Genomic DNA, 22301 nt, shown 5'->3' with positions numbered 1-22301 from the left:
TTAGTAGTGTTTGCTAAAGCAAGCATCACTATTAGTATTGCTTATAGATGTGGTTAGTAATTAAAAACAAACCCTTAAAGGTGCCATAGAATGCATTGATACAGTATTTTAAATTGTTCTCTGATATCTACACAGAAGGTATGTGGCTTAGGTAAGGGCAAAAAATCTCCAGAAACGATTTTACATGTCCATTTACAACCCTAGGATTTCTCCCTATGGTTATTAATTTTGAGTTTCCTGTTATGCTTCTTTTTTTATTTTTTTTTACTTTTAAGTGCTGGTAGGTGCTGACTTGCATTTTATTATTCACTAAGGACCCAAAAATTTAAGTCTGTGAAAGATCAGTGCTGAAAGAGGCAAAAAATGACTTCAAGTCCTCAATTAGTCTTCTTTAACTTTTTCTAGAACAGAATTTTTAAAAAACAAAAACAAAAAAGCAACACTGCCTAAGATATTATAAGTTATTGACTATATCTGGAATATGATGAAATTCCTTTTTTTTCTCACTTGCTTTTAACTGATACTTAACACCTGGCAATGAATTACAGATTTATTAGTCTTCAAGATGAATTACAGTCTTAATATCTTATGCAGTGTCACATTCAAGTAAATTTATATTGTTTAAAAAGAGATTTATATTGTTTAAAATTTTAACAAGTTACGCAAAAATTCTCATTAGGAACAGGATTTTTTGCATTATGCTAACATTTCACAACAAGAAAGTGACCACATACTTTACATCCTGATTTATAACAGCAAATCTATTGTTTTGCTACTTAACATCAAACTTGTATAATGCAATGATATTCAATTTTAGTGTGACGTAAGTGTCTATATACTTTTTTGGCCATTTTTTATCTTAATTAACATGACCAGAGTCACTTCAGAGCTTTGTTTGACACGAGGCAACATGTGGCTGGTGGTTTTTTCAAATTTTCATAAACTGACGCAGTTTTACTGTCTCAACCTTGCAGTTCACCATCTTGTTTGATGTCGCTCTGCTTTTACGTAAAAGGAAATACGCATGACCACACGACAGTCTTTATTAAATGACACATGTGCCACATGGAAAATAGAGAATCACAGTTTATTAAAGGCCAGACCTTGGATGACACAGCGTGTTCTGCAGACGGAGCATAAGTGTCTTTACATAAATATAGTTAAAACAATAATATTGTGAAATATTATTATTATTTGAGTATATTTTAATATGTCATTTATTCATGTGATGTAAAGCTGAATTTTCAGCATCATTACTCCAGCCTTCAGTGTCACATGATCCTTCAGAAATCATTCTAATATGCTGATTTACTGCTCAAGAAACATTTTCACGAGTTCACACTTACATCTATTTAGCACGAGTTACGTAATGCGTATTTGGCGAGTATGGTAATACGTAGTTGGCGTGCTGTCCTGGGGAAGGGCTCTGAGCTCGGGAATGGCCCGAACCCAGAGTATCCCCTCAATACTCAAATCTGTTATTGGCTTATTTGGCAGGGTCATGAATAATAATGAGCTCTGCTCTGATTGGCTGTTTCACAGTACGGCTCATCAGCAAGAAGGAAGCACAGGGAGGAAAATATATATTTAAATACTTTCTCTCGCAGTTATATCGTCGGGTAATTATACTGTATATAAAACGCGGGCATCAGGGAGCCGTTATTAATATGCGAGGCATTGAAACTGCTTTTGAACGATCCATCGATCGCGTTATAGTTTCACTTTCAAGAGACGCGATCACACAAACTATGTTTACATTATGGAGCAACAGTACTTACCACACATTTCACAAGATCAGATGCTTGTCAGTGGTGCTCAGGATCTGTAAGTCATTCGCCATCATCCTCATCTCTCCTTACTGAGAGTGAAATCTTATGTACTGTAACAGGCTACCGCTAGCAAGGAGCTAACCATGTCCCTTTAGTGGCTCGTGTTATTTGCTTTCTGTGCCTTTCTGAATACAGACACCAACCCATCCCTGCACTTCACACCCCCTGCACGGCCTGGAACATAACATTTATTTTGTTATTTTCGCTGTTGTCCGCGCTTGTTTATTTACAATACCTGCAGAGCTTCTGATGGTTCGGCCGGCTTAGAACAAGGACGGGTTTATGCAAATGTTGGGGGCGTAGTGATCCCGACTGTTGCGTCACAGTCGGTGTTATGTTCTGATTCGCCTGTTTTTCAGTGGTCTTTTTTAATCACGAGATTTACATATGAAGGAGGAAACTATGGTGTTTGAGGCTCACTGTATGTCATTTCCATGTACAGAACTGTTATTATTTAAATATGCCAGGGTAAAGACAGTTTTTCATTCTATGGCACCTTTAAAGGGATACTCCACCCAGAAATGAAAAATCTCTATCACTTACTCACCCTCTTGCCATCGCAGATGTACTGTATATGACTTCCTTTCTTCTTCGAATGCAGAGATTTTTTAGAAGAATAATTAATGTCTCTGAATCCATGTAATGCAAGTGCGTGGGAGCCTCAAAAATAACGCAAAATGAACGCATAATCCATACGACTCCAGTTGATGAAACTGAAGCGAAACCATAGGTATTTGTGAGAAAAATGCTATTATTTGACGCATTCTAAAACATTTCATCTGTCAGAATATTGTGAAGCGTGGTATAAACAAACTGTGAAACTCGTGAGAAGGGATGCTGAAACACTTTTTGTGACAGTTTCACGTGGGACGTTTATGTCAAGTGTGAACTTGTGACACCTGGCCAAAAGCAATGCTTTAGGGTTTTAAAAGTTCTACATTTTATAATTTTTTTTTCACAAACACCTACTGTTTCACTTCAGAAGACATCAACTGGGGTTGCATGGGGGTCGTGTTGTGTGGTTTTTGAAGCCTACTTTGAGGGTTACATTCACTTGCGTTATATGTGCTCACAGAGATGGAATATGTAAAAAACAACAAAAAAAGCAGTTTGTGTTCAACAGAAGAAAGAAAATCATATACATCTGAGATGGCATGAGGGTGAATACATGATGACATATTGTCGGGTGTAGTGTACCTTTAACCCGCACGTAAACTGACAGACATAAACGATGCCTCAAATCATGCAGCTTGATGAGGAGAATCATTAATGAGGTAGAAATGCCACGTTAATAAATTAAATGAAACACTCCTACCTCCTGAAATACCAGATTTAATTCAAGTAAATGTAGGAATATATTAATTAAAACTAAGCACCACAAATAATTGTAGTTGAACTTTTCTGTATATCATACATTGCACAGGGATCCAGGAGATTGAGATGACCCCAATGCATAAGCAGGTCGATGGTTTTGCATTTTATCTTTTAAAAATAGTGTGGCTGACAACAATGCAAAGAAATCCTTCAGTTATGGCCATATCGTTGTCACCTTAATAAATAACTGCTGCACATTGTGTTTGCATTCATCCCAGACAGACATCTGTCTGTTATGCAAATGCAAGACTCAATGAGTCCAGATCTAAGTTCCAGATTGTTGGCACAGACATGGCTTTCGAGCTCCTGCTGCAATCGCATTTCTTGAGAAGCCACTGTGATCTGTTTGCTCTAAACAGCATTGTGGGTCAGCTATTATTGGTGCCTGAACCTCTGGGATGATCATGTCCAGAAGAAAGTGAACAGCAGAAACTAATGTAGTTTAGTTTTTAGCAGATTCTATATTCTGATTCTGTTTCTATATGAAACATGCTTAACTGTATGAACAACATCACAAAAATGACAAAAATGCTGTTCATTTTCTAAAAACATATGGGACAAGTCATTCCAAGTATATTTCCTAGAAGTCTTCGAAGTTTAGTCTTTAGTCTAGTTCTGTTTAAGTGGTGCTTGCGAAGGCTAAGGTGAGAGATTTTATTATAGTTCTACAACCATTTTGTCACATTGTTCCAAATGCTATTCCTTTAATTGAACATCATAGAGAAAAGTGTTATTTTTGGTATTATTTGTATACCATTATTTTGAATTAGCTTTTATTTTTTAATATTAATTTTATTTTCTTTAGAAATTATTATTATTATTATTAATATATTTTTATTTAGATTTTTTTCCTTTTTCATTTTTGTATATTTTGCAATTTAACTTAAATTCAGTTAAGTTCCCAAGTTAGTTTCCAAGCAATATTTTATTTAAGAATTTTAAGGTAAATTTTTTATTCTAATATTCATATTTTGCTTTATTCCAGCTTTGAGTTGACAAAAATATTTTTAATATTTTAATATTTTTAATATAACAACATTGATAGAGACTTATTTTGACTTGGACCAGTATGCAACCACCCATAACACCCTGTCAACCTTTTAGTGATGACCACATTAATTTTTTAATATTTTTGTGTAATATAACAATATTATTGCTTGAATTGTGTATTGTAACATTTTTCCTGCATGTTTATATATGCATTATTAAAATCATGGAAGCATAAATGAAATATGCACAGTAAAACAAACACTTATGTGAATACTTTTTTGGCTGCAGTCAATGGCTAGTGACCGTTCTTTCTGCTACGGTGTTTCATAAACATTAATTTTTCTTTCATGTCATGACAGAATCAGCAGGCCCGCATCTGTCTGCTGTACCTGCCACTCTTTGAGCTGCTCTACCAGAACCTGAGTCATATGAACAGCCCTGGGCAACTCTGCAGAAATGGCCTCGGCCTCATGGTAAACATGCATTTCTCTCTTATGTACGATCTACAATAACTCAGTCTTCATCTGCTTTGTGTAATCAATATTTAATGAAATGCATATTGCTTAATCGAAATTGAAACTCCATTGAAACTTCTCAAATGTGAAAAAAGAACAAAAAGATAAGACAAGTCAGAGGCATACAAAATATTAACAGGCTTTAGTTGATATTTCATTGTTATCTTAACAGAAACAGACTGTGGAGTGGAAAACAACTCTCATTCGACTCTCAAATGTTCATCTGATACCTTTTGAAATGGAGATTTTCCATAATGTTATTTTTAGTTGTACAGAATTAGAAGTATAATCTGAATCAGTCCAAAAAAACTAAAAAATACACATACTTTCTTTGAGTTTACAGATGGACCAGTTGTTTTCCTTGTTTTAGCTGTATTCTTTTGACAGCATTGCGTGTTGATTGTGGGTGTGTGTGTGTACGTTGTTTCAGTATTTACTGATTCGGTCTACTTTTGCACTGTTGTAACTCGAAACATGAAAGTGCTACATTTAAATGCCATGTCCTATTGCAAATGTTAACCTTGCAAGATCTTAATCAGCAGTCGGATAAGCACTTCCTGATTTCCCATGCTCCTTTAGTACCGGGATGATTTGTCAGTGGACAGCCGCAGAAGCAGCTCAATCGTTGAAAAGGAACCTAGTGAGTATCAAAGGTTTTTGCCAATGGATGCTATAAGTAACACACACAGTACAGTATGTGTACATTTCTCTGTGTTTGTGTGTTTCACAGCTGGTGTCATCAGCCAGAATGGACACTTTAGGAAAGGAGAGTCCAGAGGCTCTATGTATGGAGATCCTGGCACTCCAGACATCAATGAGGTGAAACAGAGACAGAAAATAATGTTATATATAATGTATTAAAAGTGAAGTGAAGTGACATACGGCCAAGTATGGTGACCCATACTTGTAATTCGTGCTCTGCTGTGTGTGTGCACGTTGGATGGGTTAAATGCAGTGAACACACACACACCGTGAACACACACCTAGAGCAGTGTGTTTCAAATCAGCCAATTAAAATGATTTCTGAAGGACCTTGTGACCCTGAAGACTGGAGTTATGATGCTGAGAGTTCAGCTTTGCCGTTACAGGATTAAAGTAGATTTAAAAAATATATTAATGAAAACATTATTTATTTATTTATTCATTGTTTATTAGTTATTTTAAATTTTTATTAATTTCAAAATATTACTGTTTTTACTGTATTTTTGATTAAATAAATGCTTACTAGAATTTATATAGTATAATACATTTTGTTGTTTTTCTCATGTACCCTTTTTTTTTATCCACCACAAATAATATTTTGGGAAATTTTAAAATATAATTTACATTTTTTTCTAACTCCTACAGTGTTTATGTGGCTTTATATACCCATTTTTCCATGTGGAAGGGACAAGATTGCAATTGTTTGTCAGTTAATCAGTTAAATATGCAGTAACATGCATTAACTAAAACAACTTGTGTTTTTATCCTATAAATTTAACAAGTAATGCATTACTCATTAAATGTAAAAAAAAAAAAAAAAAATCCATTACGTTTCCCCAACATTGCAGGTTACCTTATCAAACATCACACAAATTATGCATAATTTAAAAATGTTTTCCCCCCATTTCTGCTCAGTTACACAGGCGTGGTTCCACTATGAGCAATGTACCCAGTGCTGGCTGTTTGGGGAAGTATGAGATCAGAGGGCTGCTCCTCTGTTTCCTGCATATTGTAAGAACTTTGTCAGATGGTAAGCACACTTTGTTTTCATCATAAAACACCATCAGAATTATAGTCACCATTGTAGCCTTACTTTCAGATCAGATTTAATCTTATAGCCACAGGCTCTCTTCTCCAACATTATTATTATTCATTCTTTGGGTTAGAGGTTTTTCAAAGCTACTAGCAACCACCAAGAATTTTATTTTCAACCAGCTAGGCAACCAATTAATGCCCTAGAAACCACCCAGAATGATTGAGCAACCAGCAAGTGACCCAAACAACTCCAAAGCGATGCCATAGACACCACTTATGGGTCGTTTCCACCGAGCGGTACGGTTCAGTACAGTATGTTACGGTACGCAATTATGTCCGTTTCCATTGTCAGAAGTTGTGAAAGGTACCAAAATAGCGAACTGTACCGTACCACTTTTTTGGTAGCCTTCGGTTGGGGTACCTAACACAGCAAAGGGTACCAAAAGGGTGGAGCTAAACTCACTGCAAAATGTTGGTTGGTTGACTAGAATCGTCACTTTTGGATAAAGGTTTACCTTCACTCGTTCCGCTCTGCTGGCCCTTATTTACATCAGACTGCGCAAACACAAAAAAAATAACAGTGTGTTTGATCATTTTATATTTTCACACAGACAATAGCCGTTTCTCGTGGACTTGTAAAACGCCATGGCCCAAAAACCTGCGTAATTTTCAAAATATTACCGTTATTGTGTCAAGAAATGTAGTTTTAACAGTTTTCAGGCGAGAATGTAGTTGTTTAAAACTCAAATCTGCCGTTTATTTATAAAGATAGCGCCTATTTGGAAATTTGCTATGCCGATTTCGGACCTCGAGGAGATCACCGGGCGCTCAGTGCTCATGTATCTGCCTCGAGCAGCCTTAGCTCGGCTAGTCCTTCCCACATTTGTGTAGTGATTAAATTAAATGATTAAATTAAATATTTAACAGGCATTTGTGGTCTCATGAATCTATTATTTGTTCCTGGTCATATTGTTTTGGCTGAGCTGAGTTATGTTTAACTTTATATATTTATTTTGAACTTTACCGTAGTACAGCTCTGACTTTGTAGCATACGTTCGACTAAATTGTTTGCTTTTGTTTTTATTTCTTCTTATATAAGCCTCTTATACATTGTACTTATACTTTTATAATGGCTATTTTGTTCATTAAAACTGACATTTAACAAAGAGGCAGAGTTAGGGATGGGTATCGTTAAGGTTTTAACGGTATTACTACTCTTATCGATCCGGTACTTTAACGGTATTCTTATCGGTACTTTTTGTTTTACTTTGTTTCTTTGTTCATGTTGTTACTGTATCTTATCTTATGTATATAAAACACTAAAAATACCTGCACTTCATCAATTTGTAAATGCACCAGTGTGCAGGTATTTTTAGTGTTTTATATACATAAGATAAGATACAGTAACAACATGAACAAAGAAACAAAGTAAAACAAACTGACAAATACAATAAAACAAACACACAAACGAAATGAAATAAACAGTGCTTTAATTTTTCCATGAAGGTCTACTAATATTAATGTTCAGGTAAGTAATAGTTACAAAAGTAATCAGATGTAAATGAGCACTGCATAGTTTTCACTGTATGTACTGATAGATTTATGTTTATTAAAGCTATAACGTTGTTCAGATTAAGAGCTGTGGGTGATTTTCTCTTTGCATTTTGTTCTTTGATTAACATTGATGGCTCAAGCTCCAGTCTGACACTTTAAGACAATATACTGACACGCATCGGATTTTCTCCCAACTGTTCTCGTCCACTTAAAACAAAAGTGAAGACTCTCATAACCGGCCATTTTGACACATTGTGTGTGTATTTTTTGGCATATTTTTGTGTGTTATTTCGACGCGCCCGAAGCTCAAAGTGTACTTTGCTTGTCCGTTTTGGAGCACGCCGCCGCGCAGGCACACGCGCGCGCACACACATTTCAGCCTGGGGAACAGCAGATTGTACTTTCAACGTTTTACTATCAAATATGTCCTGCAATGTAGCAACAGTAAAGACGGCATTTTATAACAATCACTGATTGAGCTGATTCAGATGTTAAGTTTCGGTTCGGAGGAACGAATCTGCGCCGCTATGAAGGGAAGGGAGTTGAGAAGAAATGCGGCTATAATCCTTGGAAGCCAAAATCGAAAAAAAAAAAAAATACTTAGCTTAATATAACAGCCACAGGCCTAAAGTGTGAGCAGATGTTTGAATAGTTGGTTCTCTCTTCTATCATAATTAAACAGGACTTTCATGTTGCGTGTGCTGAAGCTCATCCGCGTGAGCGCGATCTGGCTTCTGAATTGCGCATAGCAAAAATGCATCATAGACAAATGTTTGAATATTATTGCACATAAAAACAGCTGGCGACATTATATATATATATATATATATATAGAGAGAGAGAGAGAGAGAGAGAGAGAGAGAAAGAGAGAGCAACAATAAATGTATGTGTGTTTTCTTAACTTCTCCAATACCGACAGAAGTACCGATAACGTCAGAGCTTATCGATACGCCGGTCTTTCATAATTTAGCCCCGAGACCGATTTAATACCGAGTTTCGGTACCCATCCCTAGGCAGAGTTGTGCTTATTGACGCGCTTTATCGTCGTTCTCTACTTTCCACGCCTATCAAATAAGGGTACTGTTGTCGGTGGAAACGCAAGCTACATCAGGGTGTTCGGTCCCGACCCATACCGCTCGGTGGAAATGAGCCATTAGACACCAAAGACAAGAAGCACACTATCAACCACCCACACTATTGGGACATACAAACACAAATCACGTTTTCACATTCACACTGTCACCTTTATTTATACAGGGCTTTATACAATACAGATCATCTCAAATTCACATATAAAGTATATTTTAAATAATACTTTGCTGTGACGAAGTTCACCAGCTCTGCTTGAATGAAAAAGAAATCTGCATACTGAATATGCAGCACAGGGCAGATTGTGAGTTGGGGTGACAGCTGTTGTTGAATCTGTTGAACGTTCTTTGGGAGTTCTGTGGGCACAGATTTCACACACACCGATCTTCTTATGACAGTTATCACTTTAAACGAGGGTTAATCGACTCGGCTCTTGGTTTTCCCAGCACTACACACTTTAGATGACTCCCACATAGCTTGCCGGCTCATTTGTTGAGTGATCTTGAGTGGGTGTTTCAGATAAAATATGAAGCAGGAATGAGAAACTCTAATTTTAAGACTCATAGAAAACCTGAAATTGTGGAACGCCACTCTCTTGTGCATACAGCAGTTAGCGGAAGCTAGAGATTATGGTTTATAAAGTTTTTAATATGCATGCCATGTTTTTCTTATAAAAACGCATCAAATCACTTCAGAAGACCTTTATTAACCCCTGGAGCATTGTGGTGCACTTTTTATGATGGATGGATACACTTTTATTGGACTTCAAAATCTTAAACCCCATTCACTGCCATTATTAAGCTTGAAAGAGCCAGGATATTTTATTGATATAACACCGATTTGTCTGAAAGAAGAAAGTCCTATGATGGCTTGAAGGTGAGTAAATCATGGCATAATTTTCATTTTTGGGTGAACTATCCCTTTAGATAATTTCTGAAAAGTATTCTTTTTGGCCATTTGTCAAGAACCATGGGAACCCTGTGAATTGGTTGTCTGTCTTGAAATTCTTGAGAATGTCACTGTGAACAGGAAGAGTTGATCTATATTGCATTAATGTTACTCAATGTCTTCCTATAGATACTCTGACTGCCTACTGGTCTAAAGTCAATCCACAAGACATCATGAACTTCCTCAGTCTGCTCGAGTGAGTGACGAAATAAGTTGTTGTAGTTGTCTGACCAGTGTTGATCTAATTATTCATGCGTATTTAAATGTTGTGTAACTACACAGAGATGTAAAACACTGAAAAGTCTTGTATGCTCACCAAGGCTGCATTTATTTGATCAAAAATAATGTGAAACAGTAAATATTAGTACAATTTAAAATAACTATTTTCTATTTTAATATGTTTTAAAATGTAATTTATTCCTGTGATGCAAAGTTTAATTTTCTCCAGTCTTCGGTGTCACATGATCCTTCAGAAATCAGTCTAATATGCTGATTTTCTGCTCAAGAAACATTTCTTCTCATTATCAATGCTGAAAACAGTTGTGCTGCTTAATATTTTTGTGTAAACTGTTGACACATTTTTCATGATTCCTTAATAAATAGAAAGTTTAAAAGAACAGCATTTATTTGAAAGATATATTTTCGTAACAATGCAAAAGTCTTTGCGGTCTCTTGATTAAATGAATGCACATTTGAATAAAAGTCAAATGTTTCATCGCTGAGAAGAATGCAGCACACAATGTTGCTTTAAGAATTATGTTCTGACAAAATGTGAAATCCAGCTTGTGTTGCTGGAAGAAACTGCACACTTGTAGAACGTTTCAGGTCTTAATCTGGCCCTGAAGATTGGAGGAAAATATAGAAGTTTGTTGCCAGAAAGTAAATCGTGACCCTCTCTTTAATCTTTTATCTGCCTTTCTATCACATAATACACTAATTTTCAGTCTTCCCTGTCTGTAGGATCTGCATAGTCCAGTTCCGCTATGTGGGCAAGCGAAACATCAGCCGGTATGCTTGATAGAGACTCTACAAAGACAACATGTTTCCCATTTGAGAATGAACCACATTCAAATCACTCATATTTACATGAACCACAACTGACACGCTGCCTGCTATCATGTCATCAAAAGCCATATCTTTGCATTACATTACCCCTGTGCTTTCAAAGAAGCAGTGGTATCAAGCTTAACATTGTTGTGGACAATACGGGTTTATTTGTGTGCGTTTTTTAGAAGCCAGGAACCCTGGGTGTCGAAACTCTTCTCATCTGAGAGGAAGTCTCAGACCATGCCAGTGCTGCGAGGTCGAGGAAGCCTAATGCAAGCAAAGCTTCAGCAGTTCAGCACTATGGACACCTCATTAACCCTGAACATGGGTAATTGTTGTACTCCTGTTATTTTATTCCCTTTTGTGCTGTGAAACATTTGTGCTATACTACAAAACAAAACGAAATGTAACATATTGTAATGCAATGAACAAAATTAAACTAAAAAACTTTACCTAATTTAATATCATAACAAAATGTTATGTAATGTAACAATTTACCTTTAAACTTTAAATTCCATTGTCACAAGTCAGCTGACAATCTTGCATTTTTTTTAAATGGCAGTTTGTAATATGTTTATAACAAGTGTGTTATGTTCACCAGAGCTGCATTTATTTGATAAAATAAATAAATATTATATTGTGAAATATTATTATTTTTTTAAATGTATATTTTAAAATGTAATTTATTCCTGTGATCAAAGCTGAATTTTCAGCATCATTACTTCAGTCTTCAGTGTAACATGATCCCTCAGAAATCATTCTAATGTGCTGATTTGGTGCTCAAGAAACAATTGTTTTTATTAATATTATCTAATTGATCATTGATAATATCAATGTTGAAAGCAGTTCTGGGGCTTAATATTTTATTGAAATCATGCTTAATATTTTTTTAAGGATTCTTTGAGGAGAGATAAAAAAAGTTTATTTGAAATGGAAATCTTTTGTAACATTATAAATGTTACTTTTGATTAATTTAATGCATCCTTGTTGAACAAAAGTACAAATTAAGAAAAATAAAATTATTGGCCCCAAACATTTCAACGGTAGTGTATACAACAGCTTGAAGTTTCCTTTACCATATAGTCCTTAATTTCTTGACCATAGCTGTAATTAATTTGTATTCTTAAAGGGATAGTTCACCCAAAAATGAAAATTCTGTCATCATTTACTCAGCCTCAAGTAGTTCCAAACCTGTATGAATGTCTCTGTTCTGCTGAACACAAAGGAAGATATTCTGAAGAATGTGGGAAACAGAGCAGTTCTGGGGCACCATTGACTTCCATAATATTTTTTTTTTCCTACTATGGAAGTCAATGGTGCCCCAAAACAGCCTGGTCACAATCTTTCTTCAGAATATCTTCCTTTGAGTTCAGCAGAACAAAGACATTCATACAGGTTTGGAAGTACTTGAGGGTGAGTAAATGATGACAGAATTTTTATTTTTGGGTGAACTATCCCTTTAAATCTAGACTTATGACTATGATATTAGTTTTTAGAAACTTTTTGAGTAAAGTCAATTGTTTTTACGTTGCATTGTAATATTAACATGCATTTGTGTAATTTTGTATTTCAGCTGGAGGTTGCACAGAAGCAGAGATCAACCATCAGTCTCTGCTTGAGGGGAACATGTCGACAGAGGCCTGCCTTACCGTGCTGGACGTCCTCTCACTCTTCTCTCAGAGCTTCAAGGTAATCACCAACACTTAAAGAAGAGGGAGTAACCTGTAGTTATTCTTATCATAGTGTTCATAATGAAGCGAAAGGTTTACTTGTAGTTGGATAGGTTGATTCTTCCACAAACTGATAATGTAATTAATGGATCTTGACAGAATCAGCTGCTGGACAGTGATGGTCACAATGCTCTGATGACGAAGGTCTTTGACACGTACCTCACTTTACTGAAAGTTGGACAATCAGAAACCGCAATCAAACACATCTTTGCCTCTCTGCGAGCCTTTATCATCAAGGTGAGATCAATATATTTGTATATAAGTTTCAAGATGTTTCGGAATGTCCTACTTGAACATTAATTTGTTTGTCTCGATCTATATTTTTTTAGTTCCAGGCTCCTCTTTTCAAGGGCCGTGTAACTCTGTGTGGTTCGTTGTGCTATGAAGTCTTGAAGTGCTTCATGTCTAAATTAAGTGTCCTACGTGGGGAAGCATCTGCCCTTCTATACTTACTCATGAGGAACAATTTTGAGTACACCAAGAGGAAAAGCTTCCTGCGCATGCACTTACAGGTATATAATAACAATTTCATGCAAACATCTCCGTTTGATTAGCTACCAAATTAATCTAAGACGACTATTATTTCACCTTACTAAACTTGTCCTTGTTTTTGTTAGTTTTTTTGTAACATGTACACGTCATGAGCTCCAACTGTATTTTACTTGGAAAACAGTTGTGTGCCTGCCAAATCTAATGACAAATCTAACCTCTCTGTTCTTTGTTAATGTTAGACATTACGAATCCTATCTAACTGTATATGAGCACATGTCTTGGCCCATCATTTTCTTGTTTTCTTGTCAAAAGTCAACTGTTGCGCAGTACTTTCTGGTAAAAGATTATTTGAATGTGGGGGAGGTGTTTTGTGTAAGACGGAGGATTAATGTAACCTAATGCTTAAAAATATATGTGGTTACTGAAAGGCTGCTTGTTTGAAGCCCAAAAAGGGGTGATTATTTATTATTATTTATTTAGTCATTAGTCATAGACAACAGAAGCAATCAATTGTAGTATTAAAACAACTAAAAACAGATCCAAAACCTTATATATTTATGAAATTTCATTTCCATTTAGTTTGTTGAAGTATTAAAAGAACTCCCAATTAAATAAAACTAAAACTTAATAAAAGACCTATACAGACATAATAAATGACATAAGACTAAAATTAAAATAGATAACAAATACAAATCACGACAGTACCTATAGTTTATAAGTAATTATAAGAAATAACACTGCCAAACACACGTTAAAAACAACAACTTAGTTACACATAAGAAATGGTTATACAAACTGAAATAGAAGTGAAACCAGTAGTAGAAAAGAGGAGAAATCAAAAGCGATACTTATATCCTGTGGAGTCGCACGAGTCGATGGTCTTTACACTCTTCGGTCATCACACGAGGAGGACTTCACACAACTGCCGCGACCGATGCCGCGGTAAACTAAGCTTTTTTATACCCATCTAACAAAATACTAATTTAATTTAGCTGAACACACTTCCCTTATTTTTCCACAACAAATGGCCAAGCAGGCACAGACACTGACAAGATACGCGAGACAGAACGAGACACGTCTCCACACAGATTAATGATCTTGCACCACTGAGTCCATGAGTAAGACGCTTTAATGGGCGTTTACAAGATCATAACACATTACTGTTTTTGCTGCAAAAACTTTACCAACATTGTAAGTACACATTATTATTTGCATCTTAACGCAAATTAATTTTAACGGCACTCATTTTATTAGCGCGTGATTAATGCAGCGCGCATTTTCTGTTTGACCCGTGGCCTAGCCTGTAGTTGGAGAAATGGAGATGCACAGTGTTGCCAACTTAGCAGACCCCTTTGGTGACTTATTTTTCCCCAAACCTTATTTAAACTTAGTTTCTGAGACTGGCTGGTATTGCCGTCTTTCTGTCCCAGCGCGTGCACACACCACTTTTTTTCTCTTTCTGTGCGTCTGCTCTGTTCAGCGAGGGACGGAGAGGAGCAGCGCTTTCAGTTAAACACAGATATTATGTTGCTTCTCTAATTTTACATGCATAGCTAAAATAACAGCACAGCTGTTGTCATTATCTTATGTATTTGATTTCATCAGGCGACGGCTCAGGATTATCAGGATTTTTATGCGGAAACATTTATCATCAAATGATGAAAGCAGTTGTGCGGCTTAATATATATTTTTTGTGGAAACCATGATGAATCTTGGAAGGGAGAGCCGTTTATGTAGCCTAGTCTTAACGGGTCGCTTTTCAATGACCATTTCATATTCATTCCAGAAACCGTAAAATATACCAATGAAAACAGTTTTATTGAGAATTTAGCTTTGAAACATGTCTAGTCTTCATTCTCTGTTGACTATGGTTTCAATAATAATAAGCATACTTTGCATAAAGCATTCATATTTGTCCATGCCCATGTTGATTAGAGTATTAAAAACTTGAAAAGTATCAATTTTAGGTACATTTAGAACAAATAAAAATGTGCGATTAAGTTGCGATTAATCACGAGTTAACTCATGACAATCATGCGATTAATTTTTATTCATTAATTTTTAATCGATTGACAGCCCTATAAGTAACATAAATAAAATGTTATATAAAAATAAAAATATTTAAAAAAAAAAATTAAAAACAAAAATAAACGACATGTATCAAAGTCATTTTGTAATTAGGCACTGAATGGAGCACAAATTAAAAGGCCTACCAATGTGGAACCCACTGGTTCATGACAAAGGCAAAACTGCAGCTGTCAGTGGTCATAATGTTGTGTGGTTCCTAAATTTTTCACTATGGACCTTAGTCTGCCTGTTGTTGGAATACTTCTGATGCAGTGTGTTTGTTGTAATGTTTATCCCGGTGTAATGTTTTGCCCATTAGACTTCTTGCACTGTGCATTACTATAAACAAGTTTAGTGTGTTTTTGCAAGCTTGAGAGGGTATCTTGTGTCAAAATAATTTCTAGTGTTAATTGACGGCAGGCAAAAGCAAAAGTGAAATGACTGGATCTGGAAAGATACACTATACCACTCACAAATGCTGCATTTATTTGATCAAAATACAGTAAAAAACTATTTAAAAATATTATTGCTGTTTAAAATAACTGTTTTGTATTTAAATATATTTTAAAATGAATTGTATGCCTGTAATGGAAAGGCAGAATTTTCAGCATCATTACTCCAGTCTTCAGTGTCACATGATCCTTCAGAAATCATTTTAATAAAAAAACATAAACATGTTAAAATCATAAAAAAAAGCATAAACATGACCCCAAACACGTGAATGGTAGTTTACACAATTTAACAGTAAGAAATTGAAATTCATGATGACGTTGGTGTTCGAGGGGATCCGGTGTGTCACAAGCTTAGATCGTTAACATTTCTGTGTATCTGGTATTACGTAGACAGTCTAGGTGTCTTAATGTCTATGAATGTGGTCTTATCATATGCATAAAAGGTTTGCTCAAGGTGTGTAAGCATGTGATTACAGTCTGCATGGTGTAATAAAACCTCATAGTCCCAGTGAGACAGGTCAAGCCACATTCACTTGTTTGAACTTTAGCTAATTACCACTCTCTCACATGTCTTAAGGCATCTGCATAATTTCTACTCAATGCAAAGCAACAACTTTACTTTTTTGATTTATAATATACATTTCAGTTGCACCCTCATAAATGAAAACAAAATGTTAGTATTTTGTGCATTCACACTGAATTCACAATGCTTTTAGACCTATCTTCTATACCTACTAAACTGTATTTTTTTTGGTTGCACTTTCACTCCGTGAAACCTAATGAGCTGTATGAGGGCGTTCCTTAAGCTATTATTATAGCGTTTAGGCCTCGAGGGCTTTTAGTAAATGAACTCACTTTTCACACTTTCGCTTTAATTTGTCTTATTACAATGTCCAACATTAAATATAAGGATACATTTATACAGCAATGACGTACATTGTCTTGTAAATGGATGACCAAAATGTACAAAGTCTTCCATTTTTAGTTAAAATGGTGTCATGCAAACACACCCTAAAGCATCACGAGAAAACCTTGACCAACATACAGTGTCATTTCCACCACATCTCACATCATGTGTTGTGTTTAATAGCATCCTGTGATGGAAACTACATTTTAGACATCTGTGAAATAAAATGGCTTACTCCTTTGTCTTGCCAAAGCAGATTTCATAGCTGGCAGTTTGTCTCTACACACAATTCAATTATATTTTCATACTGGCTGTATTATTTTGCATAATACATTTGTATACATTTCAGCTTAATGGACAATACAAATATTATGTTCACATAATTCGATTTACCTTGATTTATCTTCACTCTTCTTTTCTCAAATCTCAAGCATGATTTTCACTGACAATTTTGTCCCGTTGGTAAACAAGTACTCTAACTTGTGCCTTTTCTTGTGTGACTCAAGAATGTCAATTTTGTGTGTTTTTCCTCTCTGATCATTAGATCATCATCGCTGTGAGCCAGCTTATCGCTGATGTGGCGCTAACCGGCAGCTCACGTTTCCAGGAGTCACTTTCCATCATCAACAACTTTGCCAACAGTGATAAGGCCATGAAGGTGCAGTAAAAATGCAAGCTGGAATCTGCAGTCATTTTTTTTTCAAACTACCTCATAAATTATTTTTTTTAAGGGGTTGTTTATGGGTGGTAAATATCCCTAAAACTCTTTGAAAGCTATTATAAAACAGCATCTTTTTCATAATTTATTTATACATGTAACAACACATTTGCGCCATCCAGAAGATCAGGGGCCTGCTGTATTAACCTTGTCATGGATTTATATTTTTATAAAAAATAAATGGCCTATTAGTATTAATACCAAAATCCTTGGGTTTCATTTTATAGTAAATAGAGTCAAGGTTTATTTATACAGCACAAATTTCGGCAACCTATGACAAAGGGATACTCACTGGCACATGACCGACAGGGATTATGTACATGTTGAAGTGATCATTCCTTATAGTCACACAGCCTGTTTGGAGCTATAAATACTATTAAAGTGTGGGAATTAGCCTGCGCCAGTCTACAGATGTGATCCGGGAAACTAGCTGTGCAACCGCTGTGGGCTGTGCTTTCGCTTAGGTTGAGTCCCTTTAGCTTGAGTCACGAACACGACAGCAGCAACTCTTAGCAATAAATCAATTATGGCTATAAATGCTGGTTACTGTTGGTCAGTATACAAAGTTCTTAACATTCCACACACAAATCGTAATTATGGTGTTGTGTGAACAACCGCATTCTAGTGTTGTCACGGTACCAAAATTTCAGTATTCGCTACCGATACCAGTGAAAATCCACGGTCCAAAATGCTGCAGCAAGATTGATTACAGGCAGACGAAGGTTCGACCACATCTCGCTCATTCTTATTTCACTAAACTGGTTACCAGTCAAATCTATAATTAATTTTAAAATTTTAACTTTTGTTTTTAAATCTCTGCAAAATCAAGCCCCATCATATCTCTCCGAGGCAATCTCTACTTATAAACTGAAGAAGAAAATACATGAACATCTTGGAAGACAAATTATTAGGAAACTTTGGAAGTGAACTCATCATTTAAAAGAATATGATAGTCTTCGTAACTGTCCATGTAAGTCATTCTTGTGAGATGCAGAAAAAGCTGCTAGACATGGTGTAAATAATTTTTGCATAGACCAGGAATTTAAAAATAGCACAGAGGAACGTGACTTGCGTGAACATCTACAGTAATAATAAGTGTGCCAAATTGCCTTGCACAATATTTTTGCTTCTCTTGGTAAATATTTAACATTTGAAATCGATATAATCTAAATGTCTCCCCAGACCACCACGTTTCCATCTGAAGTGAAGGGTCTGACGATGAGAATTCGTACTGTTTTGATGGCCACTGCTCAGATGCGTGAGCACGAAAAAGACCCAGAAATGCTGATCGACCTTCAGTACAGTCTCGCCCGATCGTACGCCAGCACACCAGAGCTCAGGCGGACCTGGCTGGACAGCATGGCACGAGCACACAGCAAGAATGGAGACTTCTCTGAGGTATGTTATATTGAGCATGTGATATAGTGTTGTTTTGTTGGTACAGGTGCATTGGAAAGGCTCCATGTCAACTTGTTTTGGCCTCAACCCATTCTGCATGGATGAAATTAGATGCTTGCTCATTCGCGATGCCTGTAGGCCATTTTTAAGCCCCACCTCACCCTGAAGTTGTAAGTAAACACTGAATGTCATTCTGCACACGGACTGCAGATCATATCATGTGCTTTACGGTGGAAATTTCAGAGGAAACACAACATGATGATTTTACATATGTTTATTATATGTCATTGTTATACAGTTATTGTTCCAATAAATTTGCATCGGTTAATATAAATACCAAATGCCGGTTCTTTTTAAACCATCAGCTTCCAGACGATGTTAACATCTTTTCTGGTACAAATTTAAAAAATATATTTTATTTAATATTTTACTTTTATAAAAGGCATTAAAAAGGCTGCTGTAGGGCAAAGTTTAGTTTAAGTTAAGTTAAAAGTTTTTCTAACACTCGTTCAGCTAAATTTACATCTATGGACAGGCAGAAACTTATAGGGGCACAATATATTTCAGATTTCAATAATTTATTAGGCATTATGCACATACATCGTCTTTTGATGCATTTGATAATTTTTTTGAAGTAAAGTAAAGAAGTATTTTCACCTTTCCTCATTTTTGTTTTGAACCTCCTGTTTGCGTATTTCAGTTGCATCACATAAATCGGTTATATTTTATGGCCGTAATTAATGGCAAGCAACCTTCTGGAAACCAACTCCTGGTAGTAACGTTTAAGTTATCCTTTAAACAATCTTTGTAATTGTACTTGTCATGGCTTTTGCCTGACTGAACACGGGTCAAGTCTTGATCATTTAACAACAGTTCACAAGAGACGTTCAATGCTGTATAACTTTTTCTGTTTACACGATTTATAAATTATTTAATAGTTGGGCTTAATCTGTTCCGTACTCTTCTGATATGTTTAGGTTAGCAGCAGTGTTTGATTCTTCCTGTAAATATATCCCCCACAGAATGAAAAACAGGAACTGAATTGGAGTAAAGGTCACTTCCTTGCCAGCATTCTCAAATTTTTATTTTAGTCACATACAGGGAATACATCCAACAGTGGAAAGGATTATATAAGAGGAGTTCCTTGTGCAGTGGATGCCCTAAAACATATAAATGGGGATAGTTAAAGGAATAGATTGCCCAAAAATGTAAATTTACTCCCCCTCAGGCCATCCAAAATGTAGATGAGTTTGTTTCTTGATCAGAACAGATTTGGGGAAATTTAGCATTACATCACTTGCTCACCGATGGATCCTCTGCAGTGAATGGGTGCCGTCAGAATGAGAGCTGGTAAAGACATCGCAATAATCCACAAGTAATACACACGACTCCAGTCCATCAGTTATTGTCTTGTGAATGTGAAGCTGCGTGTTTGTAAGAAACAAATCCATCATCAAGGCACTTTACCTTTTTTGCTTTCATTTTTGACAAAAATATTATTCAAATATAAGTTTAAAATGTGTTGGCTTTGTTTCTTACCAACGTGCAGCTTTTTGTTTCACAAGACGTTAACTGATGGACTGGAGTCATGTGGATTATTGTGATGTTTTTAACAGCTGTTTGCACTATCATTCTGACGGCACCCATTCACTGCAGAGGATCCATTGGTGAACAAGTAATGTAATGCTAAATTTCTCCAAATCTGTTCCTGTGAAAAAAAAACTCATCTACATCTTGGATGGCCTAAGGGCAAGAACATTTTCAGCAAGTTTTCATTTTTCCTCCAAATCAGTTGACATAGATGAGCTTAAGTTCAGTTCATTGTGTGAGAGATTTTTCTTAGTGATGTGAACCTTATTTTCTCTGCTCTTGTGTTTTTACAGGCTGCTATGTGTAATGTTCATGTTGCTGCATTGGTGGCAGAGTATTTGCACAGGAAAAGTAAGTTTGCAAAGGTTTCTTTACATTCAACAAAGGTTTCATGCTCATTTATTTGGCTAAAATCATTATTAGTTAGATTGTGTCCTAAAAATCAGATGTAACTATTTTACATTGACTGACAAATTCAAAACAGAATGCATGTCTGACCTCATATTACAATGATACATTTTTTCTTGCTACATTTTTATTTATTTATAAATGAACAAAACAAAAACAATAAATACCTGTGGCTCATGTAATTTCCCTCATTTTCTCCATGCAAATACTGGTCCTGCTCAGGACAAACACTTTATTATCCTAGTCCTAATTTGTGGTGCACAATGCAAATGGCAATGCAAAGTCTCAAACAATGTGTCTGAAGTATTGTGGATAGCATTTTAAACCTGTTTCTTTTTATTTTAAATAAAGCATGCATTAACACAAAATGTCTATTTTACAAAAATGTTTTTGCCAATTAAATAGCAAACATATTTCTTATCTGCTAGCAGTTTAGAGGTTTGTGCCACCCTAAACTTCTACAATATAAAACTAAAAGGATGTCACAGGTCCCTCAAATTTGCATAACTAGAAACCAGAGATAAAAATGGCATTGTTTAAAGGACTGCTGTATGTTTCTCAGAAGTCATGTGTTGGTAACAGTGATGCGGTTATATTAATCATCAGCCTTTCAGGAGTAATCTTTTAAGAATGCAATAGCTTATATACTGTGGCCCCCAAACTGTATTTGAACACAAGAAAAAAGTGTGTTAAGATAAAAATTATTACAATATCATTACACATCTCTATTGTAGTGAAGCATGGAACAAGCACACTTTTCAGGCACAAAAAAAACCACACAAAAAAAAAACAAATCGCAATTTTATTAGGTTTACATGATAAACCAATAGATGCACTGTCTGTAGTTGTACTGTCTTATACATTTGATTCATGTGTGTTGATTACAGTATTAAATGTTTTTGCTAGTCTTAATATAGTGGTATATATTCTGTTATCTTATTGTTTCAGAGCTGTTCCCGAGTGGACTGGCAGCTTTTAAGAAAATCACCCAGAACATCGATGAAGAAGGAGCTATGAAAGAAGATGCAGGGATGCAAGATGTGTACTACACTGAGGTAAACAACGCAGACACATCGAACCCATAAAAGACCGTGCCAGGAATATGTTTTTTTTTATTTTTATTTTTTTTTTTTTTTACCATATACTGTTTGTGTTGTGAAGAAATGATCTTAACCATTGAGTTTTTTTTTTTTTTTCAAACCAGGAATATGTTTGACGAATAAGTCAAAAGATGCATTTGTGAAACAGTTGTACTTGTGTGACAGGATGTCCTGGTTGAGCAGTTGGAGGTGTGTGTGGAGGGTCTATGGAAAGCTGAGAGGTTTGAGCTCATAACACACATTGCGAGACTCATCATTCCAGTTTACGAGAAGCGCCACGAGTTTGAGGTGAGAAACGATGCTATGCAGATTCAAGAAATGTGTTCATTTCCCTTTGGCAAGTGCTAGTTGCCCAA

At 35.7% G+C, this 22301-nt stretch overlaps 1 protein-coding gene across 2 annotated transcripts in view; it reads left to right on the top strand.

Annotated features, from left to right (window-relative positions):
- The window catches only part of LOC306844279 (dedicator of cytokinesis protein 11-like), an 87309-nt gene that overhangs the window by 50451 nt on the left and 14557 nt on the right, over window positions 1-22301 (top strand). For both annotated transcript variants that reach the window (XM_079376282.1, XM_079376281.1), the window contains 15 exons: window positions 4553-4666; window positions 5288-5348; window positions 5439-5527; window positions 6326-6440; window positions 10166-10232; window positions 10997-11044; window positions 11269-11411; window positions 12657-12772; window positions 12913-13050; window positions 13143-13325; window positions 17276-17389; window positions 18632-18847; window positions 20731-20788; window positions 21794-21900; window positions 22111-22233. In XM_079376282.1, coding sequence (XP_079232408.1) covers window positions 4553-4666; window positions 5288-5348; window positions 5439-5527; window positions 6326-6440; window positions 10166-10232; window positions 10997-11044; window positions 11269-11411; window positions 12657-12772; window positions 12913-13050; window positions 13143-13325; window positions 17276-17389; window positions 18632-18847; window positions 20731-20788; window positions 21794-21900; window positions 22111-22233 — 1692 coding nt within the window. The remainder of the gene's footprint in view (window positions 1-4552; window positions 4667-5287; window positions 5349-5438; window positions 5528-6325; window positions 6441-10165; window positions 10233-10996; window positions 11045-11268; window positions 11412-12656; window positions 12773-12912; window positions 13051-13142; window positions 13326-17275; window positions 17390-18631; window positions 18848-20730; window positions 20789-21793; window positions 21901-22110; window positions 22234-22301) is intronic.

This window comes from Barbus barbus, assembly GCF_936440315.1.
Source record: "Barbus barbus genome assembly, chromosome: 1".
Taxonomy (NCBI): Eukaryota; Metazoa; Chordata; class Actinopteri; order Cypriniformes; family Cyprinidae; genus Barbus; species Barbus barbus.
Note: the sequence above shows the minus strand (reverse complement) of the source record. Positions and strands in the feature narration are given on the sequence as shown.